The sequence below is a fragment of the Triturus cristatus genome, chromosome 9 (genome assembly GCF_964204655.1).
Source record: "Triturus cristatus chromosome 9, aTriCri1.1, whole genome shotgun sequence".
NCBI lineage: Eukaryota > Metazoa > Chordata > Amphibia > Caudata > Salamandridae > Triturus > Triturus cristatus.
Window position 1 is genome coordinate 146,022,721 of NC_140592.1, and position 19,687 is coordinate 146,042,407.

Genomic DNA, 19,687 nt, shown 5'->3' on the forward strand with positions numbered 1-19,687 from the left:
TTGTTAGACTAATGCTGGTGACTAACACCTGCACTAATACCCCTCCCCCTTCCCAATGGGCTTCAGATTCACAGATCAATGACTAACCAAGGAGGAGAACTTGGTAGATTATAGTCTTTGGTGGAATATGAGCACATTAAAGTGGCAATTGGGAACTTAAGGGGGACATTGTTGGGAAAAGTCTTTAGAGCAGTCTATGCATATTGCAGTGAGAGAATCTAGAAGGAAAGGAGAACTTTGTTGACTATAGTCTTGGGGCAAGGACTGTGCTGGACCACAACAAGTGTGCTTTCCTGACTCAAAGCTTTAGGGAACAAGAAACTAACACTAGGGCTAAACATAATCTAAGTTTAAGATGTATATGTGACTGCTTTCTCCCAAGGTCTAATCTCGTGCAAAGGAGCAAGCGAGAAGTAATCACCTCCTAGCGTCAGGAAAGTGTATCCAAGTCTACAGACTTAATATAGCAGAAGCGTTTAGAAGCAGTGATCCCAACAAGCATTTGAGAAGAGCACACCAGTAATTCCTAAGTGATTATAGAAAGTTGTAAGCATGATAATTGATTGTATGATAATAAGATGTGCTTGTACTAACCATTGGGATGATCAGCTTATGGGAAACTCCCGCAGGCACCACTTCTCCTCTAAGAAAGAGCTCAAGACAGCTTATTGGAACATGACCATGATGAAATGTTTTTCTTCTAGAACAAGTCCTACCTTGACGAGGGATTTCTTGGAGAACAAACTAGAGTATTTGTATTAAAGCTACTGGGATTTTATCACTGTACCAAAAGATAGGAAACTGTATCCTCAGTTCAGAGTGGGCTCACTCCGGCTTACAAAGCCCCCCCAAAACAGATGGCTCAAAACAGTCTGCTTAAATCTTGACCTTTTCGTCATTCAGATTAGAAGTACATCACGAGAGATGAATAAGAAAATTAAAAGGATATAATCCCAAACCACACCATTGTTAAGTGGTTAGCTAGACCATTCACAGAGTAGACATAAGAATATTCTTCAACATGTTTTAACCTTTTTATAAACATTTTTCATAGAATTTTTTTCACAACTTTTTAAAGGGGAACACAATCATAGTACTGTCCATAGGATGCTATTGACCCCATGTTTGGCATCACAATCAGATCCGGTATGGTTATCAATTAGTCAGAGAGATGAAAGTAGACTAAATACCAGTGACAATCTTAGTAGAATGTATACAGTATATACAAACCAACATGCACAGTGATCCTTGTTAAAAGAATGTTTTTTTTTGGTGAGACAAATATAACAGTGTCAAAAAACTTGAACATTTGCAGATTACATTTTCCTACTCCTACAGGAATTTGGTTATCAAATCCACATGGGGGATACAGCAATTAAACACTTAATATTGTAGGGTTCAATCTTTCAAAAATACTGACAGCTCCCCGTGAATGTTAAGTCCATGGTCAATTGCCCTTAATCTATTGATTCATGTTGCCTCTAGTTTTCGTAGGCAGTGTTCCCTATCACCTCCTCTTGGATTGTCAAAAACAGTTTCAATCCCATGAAATCTCACCCGGGGTAATTCTGCTGAACCATGGACAGAGTTGAAATGTACAGCCATAGGGTAATGTGTGTTATTTCTGATTGCCCGTATGTGCTCCTGTAATCTCTCTTTCATTGGCCGAATAGTACTGCCGATGTAGATTATTTTACATGGGCAAATAATACAATAAACCAAAAATGTGGTTTTACAATTCATAAATGATTTGAGTATATGTGTTGTTTTAGTATAGTATTTGAAACATTTCATCTTGTCAGAAGCATATTGGCAAACATTGCAGTGCCCACATTTGTAGAAACCCAATGGTGGTACCCCCATTCAGTGTGTATCTTTCTTGTTTCGGTTGGGAATGTAGAAACTGGGACACAAGGCATTTCGTAGTGTGTGTCAATGTTTGAAAATAATACTTGGTCTAGTCGATAAGACTCCACTCACGATCGGGTCTAAGCGTAGTACGTGTCAGTGTTCGTTCAAGATTTTATACAGCACATAACCAGCAGAATTATATGGTGTAATTAAAGATATTTTATCTTTAAATATTGTCGCCCGTTTTGTCTTAGATTGGTTTCTTAGTAATTTGTGAAGATTAAGGCTCAGAGCCTTTGTTTTAGCCACTTCTAGTATTTTTTGGTCGTTTCCTCTGGCTTTGAATCTAGCAATGGCATGTCCCATTTCTTCTTGGAATGTGTCACCCTCACTGCAATTGCGTCTGATTCGTGTTAGTTCACCGAGTGGTATGGATTCCACTTGTGATCTAGGATGCGCAGTGTCTGCGTGTAATACTGCATTGCACGCCATAGATTTCCTAAATAATGTGGACAAGATGGAACCACCTTTGGAATATAGTTTTAAATCCAAAAAAGAGATTTCGTTCTTGCAGTGTTCATAGGTGAATGTGATGTTACAATTATTGGAGTTTAGGAACACACAAAACTCCTGCAATAAAACACTATTTACTGTCCAAATCATCAGAATATCATCTATATACCTCCCCCAATATAGTACATGTTCCATCATACGCTTAGACCCAATCGTGAGTGGAGTCCTATCAACTAGACCAAGTATTATTTTCAAACGTGGACAAACACTACGAAATGCCTTGTGTCCTAGTTTCTACAATCCCAACCGAAACAAGAAAGATACCACCATTGGGTTTCTACAAATGTGGGCACTGCAATGTTTGCCAATATGCTTGTGACAAGATGAAATGTTTCAAATACAATACTAAAAACGCATATACTCAAATCATTTATGAATTGTAATAGTAAATTTTTTGTTTATTGTATTATTTGCCCGTGTACAATAATCTATATCGGCAGTACTATTCGTCCAAGGTATTTAGTCTACTTTCATCTCTGACTAATTGATAACCATACCGGATCCGATTGTGATGCCAAACATGGGGTCAATAGCATCCTATGGATAATACTATGATTGTGTTCCCCTTTAAAAAGTTGTGGAAAAAAGTCTATTAAAAAATGTTTATAAAAAGGCGAAAACATGTTGAAGAATATTCTTATGTCTACTCTGTGAATGGTCTATCTAACCACTTAACAATGGTGTGGTTTGGGCTCATATCCTCTTAATTTTCGTATTCATCTATCGTGATGTACTTCTAATCTGAATGACAAAAAGGTCCGCTTCATGAATGATATATTTGCGAAAATTTGCGAATATTATGATAATTTTAACCTCTATGCTTACATAACTTCTGTACTTGTGGATTAAATGACAAACCAGAAGTTGTTTACTAAATCTCATATGTCCCACAGTACGAAGTGGACATCGTTTTATACTTGCACAATGGACTTCACTATTATATTTTGTACTTGCACACTGGGCTTCACTATTATAATTCTTTTTATGCCGGAGACAAAATTGTTATAATTACCAGGGATGAAATTCCCGAACTTAAATGGCGAATTAAATGAGATATATAATTTATTTTTACCATGTCAAAATGGCATCGGTATCTAATCACATATCTTGCCCTTTGAAAACCGTGTACTTCCGGTTTTCATTGTTTCCAAAAAATCAATTAAATCAGACTATGATTTACATTATTATGTTTTCTTGCAATCTTAACAACTAGGGTGACACTATTATTAAGGATAGTGAGATAAAAGTTCATTTCGAAAGGAGTTTAGAATGTAAAATATAAGTCTTCTACACCATTTAAAGATGGCGCCGTTTTCAACCATTGGCTCTTTTTGTCAATAGTATGACCAGTTCCGGCTTACGTTGCGTGTTAATTACCAAGTAAACGCCCTGGTGAGTATTTAATAGAAAGGAGCAGTCCGGGTTCTCAAGGACGCCTTTACTGAAGCGGGACGTGTTCGCCGTTACGAAGGTAACTACTTATAGGGAAATTACGATAGGTATTGTATACGAGTGGAACGACCGGCAGTATGATGCTGTGCTGTCAATACTATATCGCTAAAGGTTTAAAGTACCATGGGTGTCCTTATCGGGTGTTAAACAAACTTAGTGGTTTTACCATTGGGGATTTGGTCACTTGTAATGTTAGAGGAGAGATATGAGGCAGCTGAGTTTTTTAGAGAAGCTTTTCTGTATTTTTCAGATGACGCGATAAACATTACTTGATACCTTACCTTTAGAAACACAACTACAAGCGCTGAATCTACTATACTGAGTACAAGCTTACAGCACACCAGTTAGGCATACGGAGATGCATAATACTGTATGGGCTGTAACTGATATCTAGTACTCTCCCATTGTTACTATATTTTTTCTATCTTATAACAATTGCAATTGTTAGTTCTGGTTCTGAAATTAACAATGCAAACAATATTCCGAAATTGTTTGCGAGTCTTCTTTTGCCATAATTAATCTTCGGCTAATCACTTTGGTATCCATTTTGGATTTCAGAACATTTTTACCAGGTTGCATGTTTACCAACCACTCTAAAACCGAACTTTGATGCACTGTCTGCAAGAGATTTATTGGTGCCATTAGAGATCGTTTTAAGGTACATCACTCTATGAGCTATTTGACTATTCCGTCCATAACTGAAGGGCGAGGGAAAGTGGGCTCCCCCTTTTCCTCTTACAACTAGAAATAGGTCACAGTTCTCTCTGTTTTTAAATTTAGAATTCTGTTCTGAGGTATTTATCAAAATGGAACAAGTCCCTAAATTGCGAATTAACTTGGGCTATTGAGCATCAGTACAGGCCTGCCAAGCATCTGTAAAAGGGCACATTATGACTGCCTTTATGTTAACTCCTTTGCTATCTTAGCTACAAACCGATTACTTCTTATTCGTAAAGAATTTTCTTTCATCGACAGTCTCATCTTATGTGCTATAAAACGGAAAGTCTACACTAATATTGTGTACTGAGGATCCTCTGAAATAGAGGCTTTCGAGGAATATTTTCATCCACTGTTCTAGGAATACTTTGTGAGGTATATGTTTTTCTTTTCTTAAAGGAACACTGCGGTTTACACTTTGGGGATGAGAAATCTTTTGCACAACTGACTTTTAATAATTATTCTCTTTTTGATTTTCACTGGGTTGCACTGATCTTGTTTAATACTATACCTATTGACGACTTTTTACTATACCTTTTTCTATATATGTTTTGTACTCCTTTTGTGCTTCTCTTCTACGACGGGTGACACTTTAAATCTTCATTTTTCTGTTGCACACAAAGGTCATGATAATATCTTAAGACTTTGATTTCTTGAAAAACATTGTCTTTCTAGTGTGTAATGACATATTTTAGCTGGTCTTTGTATAGGCACTCTGCTTTTTAATAAGGCATGCAATAATAATATATGTAGCATTTAACATTGGATGAATAACATGGAATGTCAAAATTGTATGTTGTCTCAACAGCCTTGAAAATGTCGTATTAAATGACGAAACACGTGTCGGCTGTCTGCTTCTACGATACGTACTTCGAGTCAACTGAATCAAGACTTTTAAAGATTTTCTACTTTAGTGATAAATTGCTATGAACATTTGTTTTTTATTACTTATATTGTGCCAATGTGGGTTTATTAAAATCATACTGACTACAAGGTCAGTTACAATACATAAAAATGGCTGTGCTCTGTAATTTGTATATAGCTATATTATGTATGGGGAAGTTTTCCTCATATAAAACAACACTGATTAATGGCACAGTGTTTTACATAGAGCACGCCAAAACAATTCTTTATCCCTGAAATACTGTGGGAAGATTTTTACGGAGGTGCTGACTAGGTCTTTCATTGCCACTGCCATTTTTTCTAAACTATGTAGGTTATGTAAAGACTTTGATGTCCAAGAAGAGAGATCTCTCAAGGTGAACACTCCACAGAGCAACAAGCATCTGCTTACAAAAAGAGATCATATTTCAAGATGCACAGAAAATGAAGGGTGTAGATGAACTTTAAAGGCTACATTTAGAGAAGAAGCTAACACATTCAACACAAGTTCATGTAAAAAACAGCATTTAGAAAGACTTACCTGACCATCACAGAGGTCAATGAGTGGTGCCTTCTCCCTGCAGGCCTTGATCAGTTTGGTTTGGAACAGCTTTCCATCAAAATACATCCAGGGACAACAGTGCTCCCAAGGGATTGGCTGCCCACAGGCATCATTTGCCAAGAGTGCCATATCCACCCCACTCATGAATAGGGCAGAAAGCTGAATTCCTCTGGGATCCAGGTTTTCAATCTTCAAGAGATAATGTAGACATACATTTGCCTTAGTAATACATTTTTCATTCAGCTAAATACAAACCACAAAAAAGCAAAATCGGATATGTATATATTTATAGTTGCTATTAGTGAAAGCATTTCCTTTTTTAAATAGCCTACAATGCAAAACCAACTAAAATATCACTATATAGAGGAGGGCAGAAGTCAGTAAAGCACGACTGCACGACCACTTAAGTGAAATGTAAATAAAAAGGCTAAGTTACTTGTAAATGTGACATTTGTAAACACATACATAATATTATATATATATATATATATATATATATATATATATATATATATATATATATATATATATATATATATATATATATATATATATATATATATATATATATATATATATATATATATATATATATATATATATATATATCGTCAAGCACTCTTCCACTCCGCGATTCTTCTACCAGCCACGGCAAAAAGAGCACGGACCACGATTCTTCAAATACCGATAGGTTTTATTGTCCTTTAGGTTACATCGACAATACAGCAGCCATTACGCGTTTCATCCCAGCCCGAAAGCTTTAAGAGGTCACATCGCTCTGGCTCTTCAGCATTGTAATGCAGCTTTCCCCCAAATGCTCCAATGTTCGTGCTTTCTGCTGACGCGTTTCAGGTCTTAAAGCCCCTTCTTCTTGGGCTGCTACGAAAAACATCACATTGAAAGCCCACAGCATTTCTGGCGTCATTTATTTCATTATTTCCCCGCAGTGGGGGTTTGTTTAGTACAAAGCTCTTTTAGTGAATGATGGGACTTGAAGTCCATACTGTGAGCATTAATATATCTTTTCAGTAAAGTCAATGTGCATTTAAAAAATAAAAGCATTCTTGTCTCCTTTAGTAGGTAACGGAGCATTGGGAAAGGCTCACTTCGCATGTAGAACGATGTGCTGTTCCGGAGTTAATCAATTTCACCCCTCAGCCTCTTTCAATTGAAGATGGTGCTCCTCTTCACGGCATATATATATATATATATATATGAGAAAAGCACAATATTGGGGCCTGCAGGGTGAACCCCAGGGCCTCATCAGGCTTCCCGCAAGCACCCATTCGGAGTGTAGCGGGAGCCACATTGCTCTTGCCCAGCAGGAGCACATATTTTTCACTGCTCCCGCCAATGGTTTCCTTCCAACAAAAGAGTGGGGCAGGGTAAAACATACTCATACAATGGGTGAGGTGAAGGGGTTACAGAGAAGTTGCAATCATTCAAGAGATTCGGCCTGTGTGAAATAAAAATGCTCAATACTTGGTACAGAGATGTTAATAAGGCAGGAGGAGCAAGAACTCTCGGAAAGTGTCTATGACTAAAATGTTTTCACGGTTTCTGGTACGTATCAGGACACCACTTAATGCAGGTCTTTCCTTCTCCTGCATCATTACACACTGCCCTTGGAGAGTAGGAGAGAGACATACTTCACCATATTGAGAGAGAGCAACTTCAAACTTTAATTACTGACACTTGACCCAATCAGGCTCCAAACAATATATGAAGGATCTAATCTATGTTGAAATGGTCCTCTCAACCAGGAGCACTGGTACATACTCATGGATATGGAAAGAGATCTTGGAACAAATGAAAACATATACTTGTATCCCATTTTTTTATGACACTAGTGGTATTAAAATAAAATGCTAATTATCATGAAATATAACCAATCCCCTCTTTAAATTGAAACCTGGTCTCAAATCATTAATTGGCAGCATGTCTAGTCCTGGCCCAGAGATGGTTTAGCAGACCTTCACCCACCATCATTAGATACAGATACCTATTTATTAATTATGCTGGTGGTAATAGCACCAGTGTAGTGATGGTTGAGTCAGATTCTGTTGATGTCATTTTTGTTCATGTTAATAACATTAGTGACGTTTGTTGAAAAAGTACATCCACTTTGGATTCTTAATGGCAAGTTTCATGCAGCTCAATCATGTGGGGGCAAAGAAAAGGGAGGGGGTGTCACAAAAGGATAAGTTACTTACCTGTAATCCTAGTTCTCTTCCAGGGGTATACTCAAAGTCATAAGCACTGTGCAGTCTCGCCCACTTGCGGGGACCCCGAGTATATACAAAATACATATATCATATATGTATGTTTAGCAAAAAACGCACGTTAGACGGTTTGACAATGCTGTAGGCTTTTCAATAAGATACATCTCTAGCATTCAATAAGACCAAAGTAGGATCAGAAATAATTTATTAATATTTGGTATTTTTGAGAAACTGTCAGCCAACAGGTGTTTCGCTCCTTGTACGGCTTGCAGACCTGTTTTTTTTTTCCAAAGCTAAGGACAAAAGAGGTCGGAAAACGACCATATTGTCAATGGTCGTAAAGGTACACAATCGTGTTAGAGGCAGTATGTCTGCTAGGCTGATTTAAATAGCAGTGTTTGTAGCAAGTGTATGGGTCAGGCATCTATATTAATGCTGTCAGGATACCGGGCGGGTCAGAAAACTGAGTAGAATCTCGTGTAAGGGTAAGATCAGCAGTGAAAATGTGCTTTTCTTCATGGTTTAATGGCAATGAGTGCCGCTCATGAAATCAGATCGAGGAGCAACAGGTCTCTGCAGTCAGGAATTAAGATGCCGATTCAGTCATGTAGATGTTTTATGTTCTCCATGTCTTGTGTGTCTAGAATGTGGATGTCATACTCCAGTTTTTCCTCAAATGGAAGCTTTTCTTCGGGATGGGAGGAAGCGTGACTTTTTTTGTAAAGCACGGAGCTCTTCGGACAGTCTTTCTAAGATTGGTGACTCCTAAGTCACTGAAACGGGAGTAAAAATCTTAGATTCTGGTTTGTTTTGACTTTGAAGCTATCGTGGATGAAGCTTTATGTCCCACTGGAATTTTCAGCACTGAAGGTATTTTAGTTTGCTCTCTGGGCTCCGTTATTTTGTCTCAGCTCTGACTGAGACTTGAAAGCGGCACTGGGCCTACAAGCATTCTCTTTGCTATCTGGGCTGGTGCGTTGCTACACATCAACATATTGTTATTTTCAAATTTTTTGTTACCATGTCTCGGATCTGTATTAACAGACCTCAACATGTTCTGTGTAGGTGGTACTGACCTCTTCAGCTCAAAATGTTTGTGTTCTTTATCAGGGTCTCTAATGGGAGTATCTCTCGGCTTGGTGATTTCTTGAGGTCTTAAAGTTTTTTTGTTTTGTTTTTAACACCTGAAAGCTTGACAAAGGATATACTGTCACGCCTGGTGATTCGGAGAAAGACAGAGGTTACAAGCCTCATGCTGATCCAACCAGGGATACTTTGAAATACAATCTGGGTAGAAACGAAAGGGAGTCCCCCACCATCTGCCTACATTTTCCAAAGCAGATTCCTTGATGATTTTAACTCAATTCTTCAAACTGATTTGATTGAAGATGTGGTAACATGATTTCAATGAGATGTTTTACCCGGAACCAACAAGACGATGCAGGAACCGACATTTATGCACAGAAATGCAACAGCATTGTAGCAGTAGCTTTTCCTAACCCGATGGCAGGTAATACAATAAGGGTGGAGCCGAAGCCCATGTGCATTACAGAAGAAGGTAGGAGTCACTCCACACCTCGTGACTCGAAATATCTTCGAAGAAAAACAATCTGCAATGTCCAGACCCACCACTAGGTTGCAGGGGTATGCAGAGCCGAGTATCTACAGCAACAAATGCTTTTAACATGCTTTTTCAGGCTCCTGATGACTCAAAAGGGAGGACAGAATTTGTTCTTCAGTCGTATAAGATGGCTGTTCCAAATGATAAGGAGTACGGTATTGACACAGATCAGAATGGGTAAAACTAGACCTTAACAGTTGTGCTGAAGTCCTGGGAGACATGTCTTTGCTCCAAAGAGAAGAAAACTTGGTGCCAGGATGTCTGGTTCTGCTAAAATGCAAAGCTCCTGAATCTGAGGCTGCAATGATGTGGAGTAAAAGAAACTGTTGTGTTCAAGAGTTTCATGGTAATATCACTGAAGCTCACTGCGGCGATGAATTCTTGTAATGTTACAATATATAAGAAGAAACTGTGTTTCAAGGCGATACACTGTCAGCTAGGCCTTTGACATGCAGGCTTAAATGGTGAAGAGCCACTCAGTCAAGCTGTTGATGCGATTACCATATGAGATCTTTAAGAAGAGCTACTGATCTTTCTTGTAATTATCCATATTTATGTTTTTTTCATCTAGGAGATTTAAAAAAAATCCATGAAGGGATTTAAGAAGATCTGTGCAAAAATTGGGTTCCCAAGGACACAGGTTACAGTGATTGGCTACAAAGTGAAGGTGTTCATTTGAATCAACTAGTGTCTGCTCATCTGGGTGGCGGCAAACCAATGCAGAGCCTTGCCAGCGAACTTGATGGTCAACTCTGGCAAATGCTGTGGAAAGGAAAGGGTGGCGAGACTGGAGTTGACATTGTAGTAGATGCCATGGGCACATCAACCACCAGAAGGTTTTTTTTTTTTTAATGTTACACAGGACCTCAATTTTGACCTTCAGTACAGTTTTTTTTTTTTAAAAGTGCAGGTTTTTATTCACTTAAACAATTGTAAAGAGACTGTCTTTTCTAAGACTTTGTCTAAGAATGGAAGTCTGTAATTAGACTTAAAAGAGCAAGATTTGTGTGGCTGAAACGGTCCTTCAAACTGCAGAGGGTTTGTCAAATTTGAGGAGGTAACCACAGAACTAGGTTGCTCCTTTTCACGAATAACTCCTATGAAATTTTGATATTTGTATTTCAGTTTTGGCAAATCGGAGCCCTCTTCTATGACTGGATCCGCTATGCTGTCTGCAGAGTACATCTCCACTTAACCTGCATAAAGACCTGAGAAGTCAGTCTTGAAATATGCCATTAGTCGAGTTGTTGAGCAATTTCTCTGAAATTTCACAATTTTTGGCTTGAGCCCCTGATAAACCTAGGCAATCCAATGAAAGGAATGCAAATGGCAGCTGCTCACTTGATGTAGATTAATCTACAGAAAGCGTCAAGTGTAGGCAAGGCAAAACCTAGTACTTTTATTTCAACCTCCAAAACTAAAGGCAAATCGAAATCAGCAAACAAATCTTTTTTACACTACTTGATCCTCAAACCAACCAACTTTGCTTCAATAAGGAGTTTCAGCTCATGTATCAGACAGTACAAGCCTGTAGAAAACAATTTGCAATGCAATAGGTCTCGCAGTTAAGAGAGTATCAGCTATTGGCATTGTAAATAATGCCTTTTATTTATGTTTTTAAAACAAAAACAACAAGCATTTGCAATGCAATAGGGCTCGTATTATTGAAAGTTTGAGCTATTGTGATTGCAATTAATAATGCAACAGCAGTATTTAAACTTTCAACAGGTATTTATAGTTCGAAAGTTTGATAGGTAAATTTATGAGAAGAGGAAATGGAGGACGTAAGGACAAGTGGGTAAACTGATGGCTGTGTAAACACAATGAACCTACGTGTTCTTGGCAAAAAAGGAGGTTAAAGATTTTCTTGTAGGCGAGAGGATTAACGATTGGGAGGGGGCTCTGGCGGAAGTAGAGATAAACAACTGGGTATGGGCAACACTGATGAATAGATGAGGCATCAAAAGACCGGACAATAAACGACTGGTTACGCTGATGGATTGAAAAGTAAAAAGATGCTGGACGAATGAGTTATTGGTTAAATTACTAGAGTAAGAAGTGAATACACCGATTTAAGGACAAAGTAACCAACGTGCGACTCGCTGAACGGTGTTGGGCGCACTCCCTTCTAGAACTGAAAAACAAACATGCTGATCGATGGGCCATAAATTCCTGTCATTTGTTGCTGCCCACAGACAGTCATGGGCCCTCGTCTCCTCGTTGGCAGGTGGAATGCACGCACCACTGATAGCCCCTCCCCATTGGCTGTCGCCCTCCCCCGGTTGTGATACTGTCCACTCACAAGGTCTGAAAGCATCGAGCATTTGGGTAACAGCTCTCCTCGATATTAACTAGAAGGTAAGTGTGAGTTGTAGACACACTGAATACACATGTGTTAGAGGGCACTACAGGACAGAGACAGTACCTTCCTTCATGTACAGGCGTCCCCCTTACAGCACTAGTAATACACTCGTACCTAGGACTATAGACCACCCCCCTAGTCTTACTCGGACAGAGACAGTACCTTCCTTCATGTACAGGCGTTCCCCTTACAGCACTAGTAATACACTCGTACCTAGGACTATAGACCACCCCCCCCTAGTCTTACTCCCACCCCAATGTCCATCCTTTCCGCTGCTTGTCTCCCCAGCCCCCCAGTCACAAGTGCGGAGTATCCCCTAGTCGGAGCGTGATATCACTGAGGTGCTCGTTTTTTAGCTAGAAGCACCTTACATATCAATTTAAACAAGGAAACTACGAGTTCCAGAATGCAACGCTGTCAGATGAGCAATCCAATGGTGCTGGACGCAGGTTGTTCCTTTGGGCATTAAAAGGATCAGGTCAGGTGCGAGGGAGGGGGGGGCAAGTGTATGGGAGGTGGGATCATTTGGCAGGGAGGAGGGGGCAGGCTATGGAAAGAGGGTACAGGTGTACGGGAGGAGGGGGCAGGTGTACGGGAGGTGGGGGCAGGTGTACGGGAGGTGGGGGCAGGTGTACGGGAGGTGGGGGCAGGCGTACGGGAGGTGGGGGCAGGCGTACGGGAGGTGGGGGCAGGCGTACGGGAGGTGGGGGCAGGCGTACGGGAGGTGGGGGCAGGCGTACGGGAGGTGGGGGCAGGCGTACGGGAGGTGGGGGCAGGCGTACGGGAGGTGGGGGCAGGCGTACGGGAGGTGGGGGCAGGCGTACGGGAGGTGGGGGCAGGCGTACGGGAGGTGGGGGCAGGCGTACGGGAGGTGGGGGCAGGCGTACGGGAGGTGGGGGCAGGCGTACGGGAGGTGGGGGCAGGCGTACGGGAGGTGGGGGCAGGCGTACGGGAGGTGGGGGCAGGCGTACGGGAGGTGGGGGCAGGCGTACGGGAGGTGGGGGCAGGCGTACGGGAGGTGGGGGCAGGCGTACGGGAGGTGGGGGCAGTTGTACGGGAGGTGGGGGCAGGTGTACGGGAGGTGGGGGTAGGTGTACGGGAGGTGGGGGCAGGTGTACAGGAGGTGGGGGGGGGGTTAGGTGACCCACGGTGCGGAAGAGACACCTGCTGTTGTGAGAGACGGAGAGACAGACATTCGACGCAAAGGGAAGGCAGTTCAAGTGGGAAAGAGACCTCGGAACCAGGAAGAGACAGCCATGCTGTGGATGAGACGGCCGCCAAAGGACCGAGAGATTTATTCTTATGAAGAGACACCCTTGTAGACAGAGAGACACACTTTGAGGCAAGGAGACACGCAGCCCGGGAAGAGACCGCAAAGCGACCTTGAAAACGACCATGAGGAAGAGACACTCACACCCATAAAGTAAAACCCCGCCCCCAGTGCAGAGACTCACCCGCAGCTGCACTCAGAAGCAGAGACAGTTTGTAGATTGTGGACGGCTGCCTCATGTCGAGAGTGCTGAAGAGACCGGCGCAGGAGACGTGTGATCCTCTGCTTCTCAGGCTGCCTCCGATGCTTGGCGTGTCAGCGGTGGGCGATGCGTCCTGCGCTGGCGTCTGTCTCTTCCTGTGCCCCGACTGTGCTGCTGTCGCTCTTTCTATGACTACAGGAGGTGGGGAGGGCGGTGGTAAACACACTAAATGTACTTTCACTTTCACTTCTTAGCGTCCCGAAGTGCATGCTTCGCTTGCCTTGGTAGTGTGTTTTTTTGTTTATTTTGCATTTTTTTATAGCGCAAACTCGACCAGAAGGTATTGGAGTGCTTTACACGAGCACCATATTTACATTACACATTTAGGCACGGGGAGATTAAGTGATTTGTCCAGAATCACAGGATGTGGACGCGACCCCGAGGCTCGAACGCTGGTTTCCGGCACCAAAGTCGGCAGTCTAGCCGACAGACTTTTAATTTCGGGCTCCCAGCGAATGTGGTCCAACACCAAACCTAGAATGTTTGTGGAAATTACTTTTAAAAGGGGATAAAAGGTTGTATTTTTGGATTGCTCTGACAACGGTGCTTAAGGGTAACAAAACGGATACAACTGGAGCAGTCGCACGATCCGAGTGCAGGCAGCTCGTGCAGGCCTCTGATGTGGTGCATGCTGGGACTTGGAAGCAAATCTTCGGAGTACATTTAATTCGGGTCCAAAACTTTGATATGACAGAATTCCAGAGCCACTGATTTTATATGCTTCATTGTCAACAGGCAAGTATAACAAGTCGTGAACACTTACGGGCACTAATAGTAATTGTATGTTAGGATCACGACAAGAGAGAGACTTATTACTAACAAGCAGCCCACATCTCTTACCTTCTTTCATTTAGTTGCTTCGCTTAAAATGAATCCAAAAAAGCAGAAGTGGTGTGTTCGCGCTGCCACAGCGAGCCGTGGTTTCAATTATCGCGCCCGGGTCTGGGCGCCATAATTGAAACCACATGGCCTATTGGTGTCTATTACGCGCACCAAGCGCGTAATAGACACCAATAGGCCATGGACGGAGCAATGCGCCCGCTTTTGGCCAATTGCGTGCAGTCTTTTATAAAAAGACGCACTAAAAGGCCAATGGGGTAGCACAAAAGGAATCGCACACGCACGAGCGTGTGCAATTCCTAGGTCAGTGCTAAAACCCCGTTTTTCACCTACTAAATGTCTCGCGCTGAGCGAGCACTGCTGCGCAGTGCAACGCTAGGAGCGAGACCTAAAAATAAAAGGCATTATTATTTACAATGTCAATAGCTCAAACTCACGTAAATGCGAGACCTACTGCATTGCAAATGCTTGTTTCTCTTATCAAGTGACAAGCAGTGGATGTAGAGCGGAGGTGCAGATTTCCTGCTCCGATACATTTGCCATGTGTGATCTCCTATGCCAGCTTCCAGCCCAGGAACAACTCTGACAAAATGATTTATCACTTGTCCATGAATTGTTGCATTTGTATCCATATGGTGCTTGGGATGGAAATAAAATTCACATATACACCGACAGGCTGCTGCATAGCACATCAATCACTCGATGAATGATGTTAGGTGCAGCTTGCTTCTCCTTTTTCTGACAGTTTTTTGATAATCATCTTGGCGAGGCCATGTCAGCCACCTACCTCTGGTACTTAACCACCTATCTCTGCCGAGAGCACCCCTCACATGTGGCAGCTTAGCTACTCTTGATTCTGCACAGTCATGAAAATTGTGCACGCAAACATACTGTTGCCACATATATAGAAAAATAATAAGAGGGAACATTAAGTGTCACTGTTCCTCATCGTTCCTGGTTGCTTATAAGGAGGTAGCCGATAAGGTAGGCTTTACTACTTTGAATGAATTTTACAGCATCATGTCATAGTTTCAATATGTCTGTAGGAAAAGGAGTGCGAGTACATTTAAAGATCTCAACTTACAGCACAGCGGTGGTAGTTTAGGCCAAAGGAGAAATCCAGGACTAATAATGAAGCGAGTCCATCTTCACTGAACTACTGCTGAGACATCAAAGCAACCAGATTAACCTCTGGACAGCAGGTCTAAAGTATCACTTTGGTTAAAGCGGGGGAGGGACGGGGGTGCTTGAGAATGAATAGACAGGGTCATACTTCATTATATAAAAGGTCAAGGAGCTGAAATATTTGGTGATCTGAAAACCTCAATCTAACCCGAGGATGCCCCACGTTAGCGACACCAAGTCACGGCTGTCCGTATTGGTCGAGAGCTGAAATGGAAGGGCAAGAACTTGTGAAATCGTTGGTGTGAAGATTTGATGTTGGAAAAATGCATCCCCACACTGCTTAGTGGCTGATGTGCTTGTTTTCATTCTGCCACCAGGTGGCAGCAGTTACACTAAAAATAATATAACAAGCAAACACTTTGTGCATAGTAATTGAAATCAATTCACAGTTCACAAAAATATTTCAGTTATGCTAAAACAAAGCAATGCTATGATTTTTTCAGGAGTACTGTTCACTGGTCTGTAGGGTTTAAGCAAAGGAAGAACACAATCAGTCAGAAATTGAAGATGCTCAAACGACACAAGCCGTACACGTGCACAACGCCTGTCTGGGCGCGTGCACTAGGAAAGTGAAAGCGCACCATGCGCGCGTTATGTTAAAATGACGGGAGCCGTACACGTGCACATCGTCTGTCCGGCCTTCCGTGCACATCTCCTGTCCCCCTTCGGACGCAAAACCCACGACATAAGATCTTGCAAAGTCGTGCAGCGCATGCGCTGCATCGCTAGGCGAGACCTAAAAAACTAGCATGGTGGATTGTGGATCATCACGTTAGAGCTCTCTGGTCCAGGTTAACAATAATCCGTTTTTAAAAAACCTTGCAATTCTAAATCAGGCCACCAGATGGCAAGTAACACCCAGCATGTTATTTTGAAACAAAATAATGCTGCAAAAATAGGTTTCCTTCTTGTGGATGAGTAGAGCCTGAACCACTTTATGGGCAGAATAAAAATCCAGGCACGTGTCAGTCTAATGAAGCGTGAATATTGCACAGATATGCAAATCACTGTGTACAGTTGATGAGACCCATGGTACAGTTGGACGGGTTTGTCAGACATTACAAGCCTGAGCAAATGACTGCTCTTCCAAGAAAAGTATGAGCCATGACCTGTGAAAAAAAAGTACTCTCGGCTTGCATATGGAAGACACAGTTATAACTGCAATGATGCAAAAATGCAAGAACATCGTTTTAAAATTCACACTTATCCACATCTGATATTCATCTAGTCCACACCCGTTCTTAATAGGGGATAAATTCCATACAAGCTCCAATTGTTATTTATTAAACACACAATAAAGTCAAACAACATTCAGGACTTCCAGTAAAAACATTTTTTTTAAAAGTGGTGCACCTCCCGGATTCAGTCACATATGGGAACCTCTTTTAGTAATAACCATAATTAAATGTACAGCTAGCTATACGTCTCCTACACTGATAGATGCCTATTTTGTGATCCTCCAAACAGATTAAATAGTATTAGAGTGTGACAAAGAAGACTTGAATGGTTGGGGCACCGGCTGGCTATCCTCCAGGTACTACTGTTGATAGATACTGTATGCTCAGGCAACATTCATGTTATAACACCAATGGCACTGCTGCAGTATTACAACACTAAGGCAATATGACGAAAACACGACCAGACGCGGATTTCACTAAAAAGCGAACTAGACCCTGAACCCATCCATAGAAAGCACACTGACAATAATGGCACTGCACTACTACACTAACCATATCCCTGCTACAACCTGATTAGTCCAATGACAAAAAAAATCTCTATAACCCAATAACACTACAAAACACATCAAATCTACATTAGGGGGGGCGCTAGAGGGCACACGGCAAGATGGTCGCACCTTAGTGCTGCTCCGCCCGTCCGAGTCATCATCCGACCAATATCTGCAGAAAATCGCTGCATCCCTGCTCCTGACTGGACTGGGCAGTGCTGTGGAGCTCACCTGCAAGCGCTGGGAGAGTTAAATCTCGCTTTGGTCCATTGCAGCGCACTAAATGCGATCTGCTGGCCCCGGACTCAGATCCCCTGCGTTGGCCTGTCAGCGCGCACCGGCTTTCCTGCTGTACGCTAGCTAGCTGCTTGGGCCATCTCCAAGGTGGCACTCTGGGCCTGAGGTGCCAGCGGATGTGGGCACACCGGTCTGACTGAGCGACTGCGGAGTGGCAGGCGGAAGTCTGACTGAGCGACTGCGGAGTGGCAGGCGGAAGAGAGCGACCGGCTACCTAGGTGCCCTCGTGACCGCAGCTGGGCCTCGAGTGGCTGTCAACGAACCGCATTGCTCCTGGCTGCGGAGGTGGGTGGGGGCCCTGGGCTGGTGCGGCGGTCTGCTTGCTGCTGCCGGGACTGGTGGGAGCGCGCTCCGGGCAAGGCCGCTGCTTTGCATGCGAGGAGGGCCTGGGCTGTGGTGCTGCCTGCTGCTGATCGCTCAATATTTTCGCTGGGCCTACATCCCCGCTGGTGTGCTGGGTCCTCCCCTGAACCGCCGGTGGCACGATTAGCTGCCCCACGATTGCGGACCTGCTAACCTGGTACTGTGCTTGACGGCTGTCTTCATATTTGGCGGCTAATTGGGTGTTTGAGGTGCTACACTGAGCGGGAGGTCTGCTGCTGCCTTGAGAAGCTACCCCTGGAATTACGCGTGGCTCCCTTCGTGTGGCATGACTATCTAATCCCCCCGTATTTCACGCGCTGCCGTGGTACTGCTGTGCTTATCGTGTGTCGGGGAGTGACTCCGTGGTGGCACTACGAGTGACATTGACCCTGCTGGGCCTCTATAATAGAGGGGCACGACTCACTTTAGTCAACAAGGGGAGAACTGCCAAGTCGCAACCTCGTCTCACTTTTGAGGCCTGCAAACCTGTCAAATCTTCTCAGAAGGCGGTCTCGGAATCTGCAATCGGAGGGGGTCCCGTATGCAATGCCATACTCTGCACGCTTACTCATAGGCCCCCCGACGGGGAATCTAAGATTTTCTCCAACCCTAAGGCAGCTCTCGAACATGCGAAGCAACTGAAACGCAGGAGGCGATGGCCTGGCACAGCCCAAGAAGACGACAACTAAATGGACTATTTGCTGTTTCTGCTCTTTTTTACCTAGCTTCTTACCTCGCTCTTAAACTCAAGATTGTACTAGGACCATGATACAATATGTCCTGTTAGTGTGTGCTCCATTTGGGGAGTCCCAAACTTCCTGGAGACACAGTACTCTGTTACAATGTGTGCTAAGGTGACTGAAGTTTAAACATTCTGGCACATTCTTAGACCTGCTCGGCCACCTCCTACTATGTGGGAGGCTAGTAGCACTCTGCGCCCCCAAAATGGGTGTACCCCAAATGCACATTGCTCTTGTATGGGTATGTTGTGGGTGTTTTTTTTTAATTGGGATGGCTTTGGCGAGTTGGGGATGCTGACGTGGGTGGGGGGTAAGGGGTTCGTGTTTGGGAAAGGCAGAATGATATTGCAGCTGTGTTGTGAATCCTCTATTCAGGAATACTATGGTACTTCAGGCATGCATTGTATGCACTATTGCGCATGTGTCCCGTTAAAGATGGCTCAACAGTATGAGCGGTAAAGTTAAGTTCCTCACCTGGAATGTGCATGGGCTCAATACCCCCAAAAAGATACGATCGGTATTAGCATATCTGGACACTATGGAGGTACAGGTAGTCTTGCTACAAGAGACTCACCTCACTAGAGAATCAGCACAAAAAGTGAGTGCGCGCTGGGCGAGTGCGAGAGTTGCGTCCTCTTATACTACCTACTCTAGGGGAGTGCTAACTCTCGTAAAAAAAGGTGTGCCCTTTACTGTGGTTCAGACTGACTCGGATGAGCATGGACGAGTGGCAATAGTACATGGGCAACTGGGTGTCATGAG

At 43.0% G+C, this 19,687-nt stretch overlaps 1 protein-coding gene across 2 annotated transcripts in view; it reads right to left on the reverse strand.

The window, feature by feature from the left end:
* The window catches only part of FAM120A (family with sequence similarity 120 member A), a 439,339-nt gene that overhangs the window by 112,826 nt on the left and 306,826 nt on the right, over nt 1-19,687 (reverse strand). For both annotated transcript variants that reach the window (XM_085624582.1, XM_085624581.1), the window contains one exon: nt 6,017-6,226. In XM_085624582.1, the coding sequence (XP_085480708.1) occupies nt 6,017-6,226 (210 nt within the window). The remainder of the gene's footprint in view (nt 1-6,016; nt 6,227-19,687) is intronic.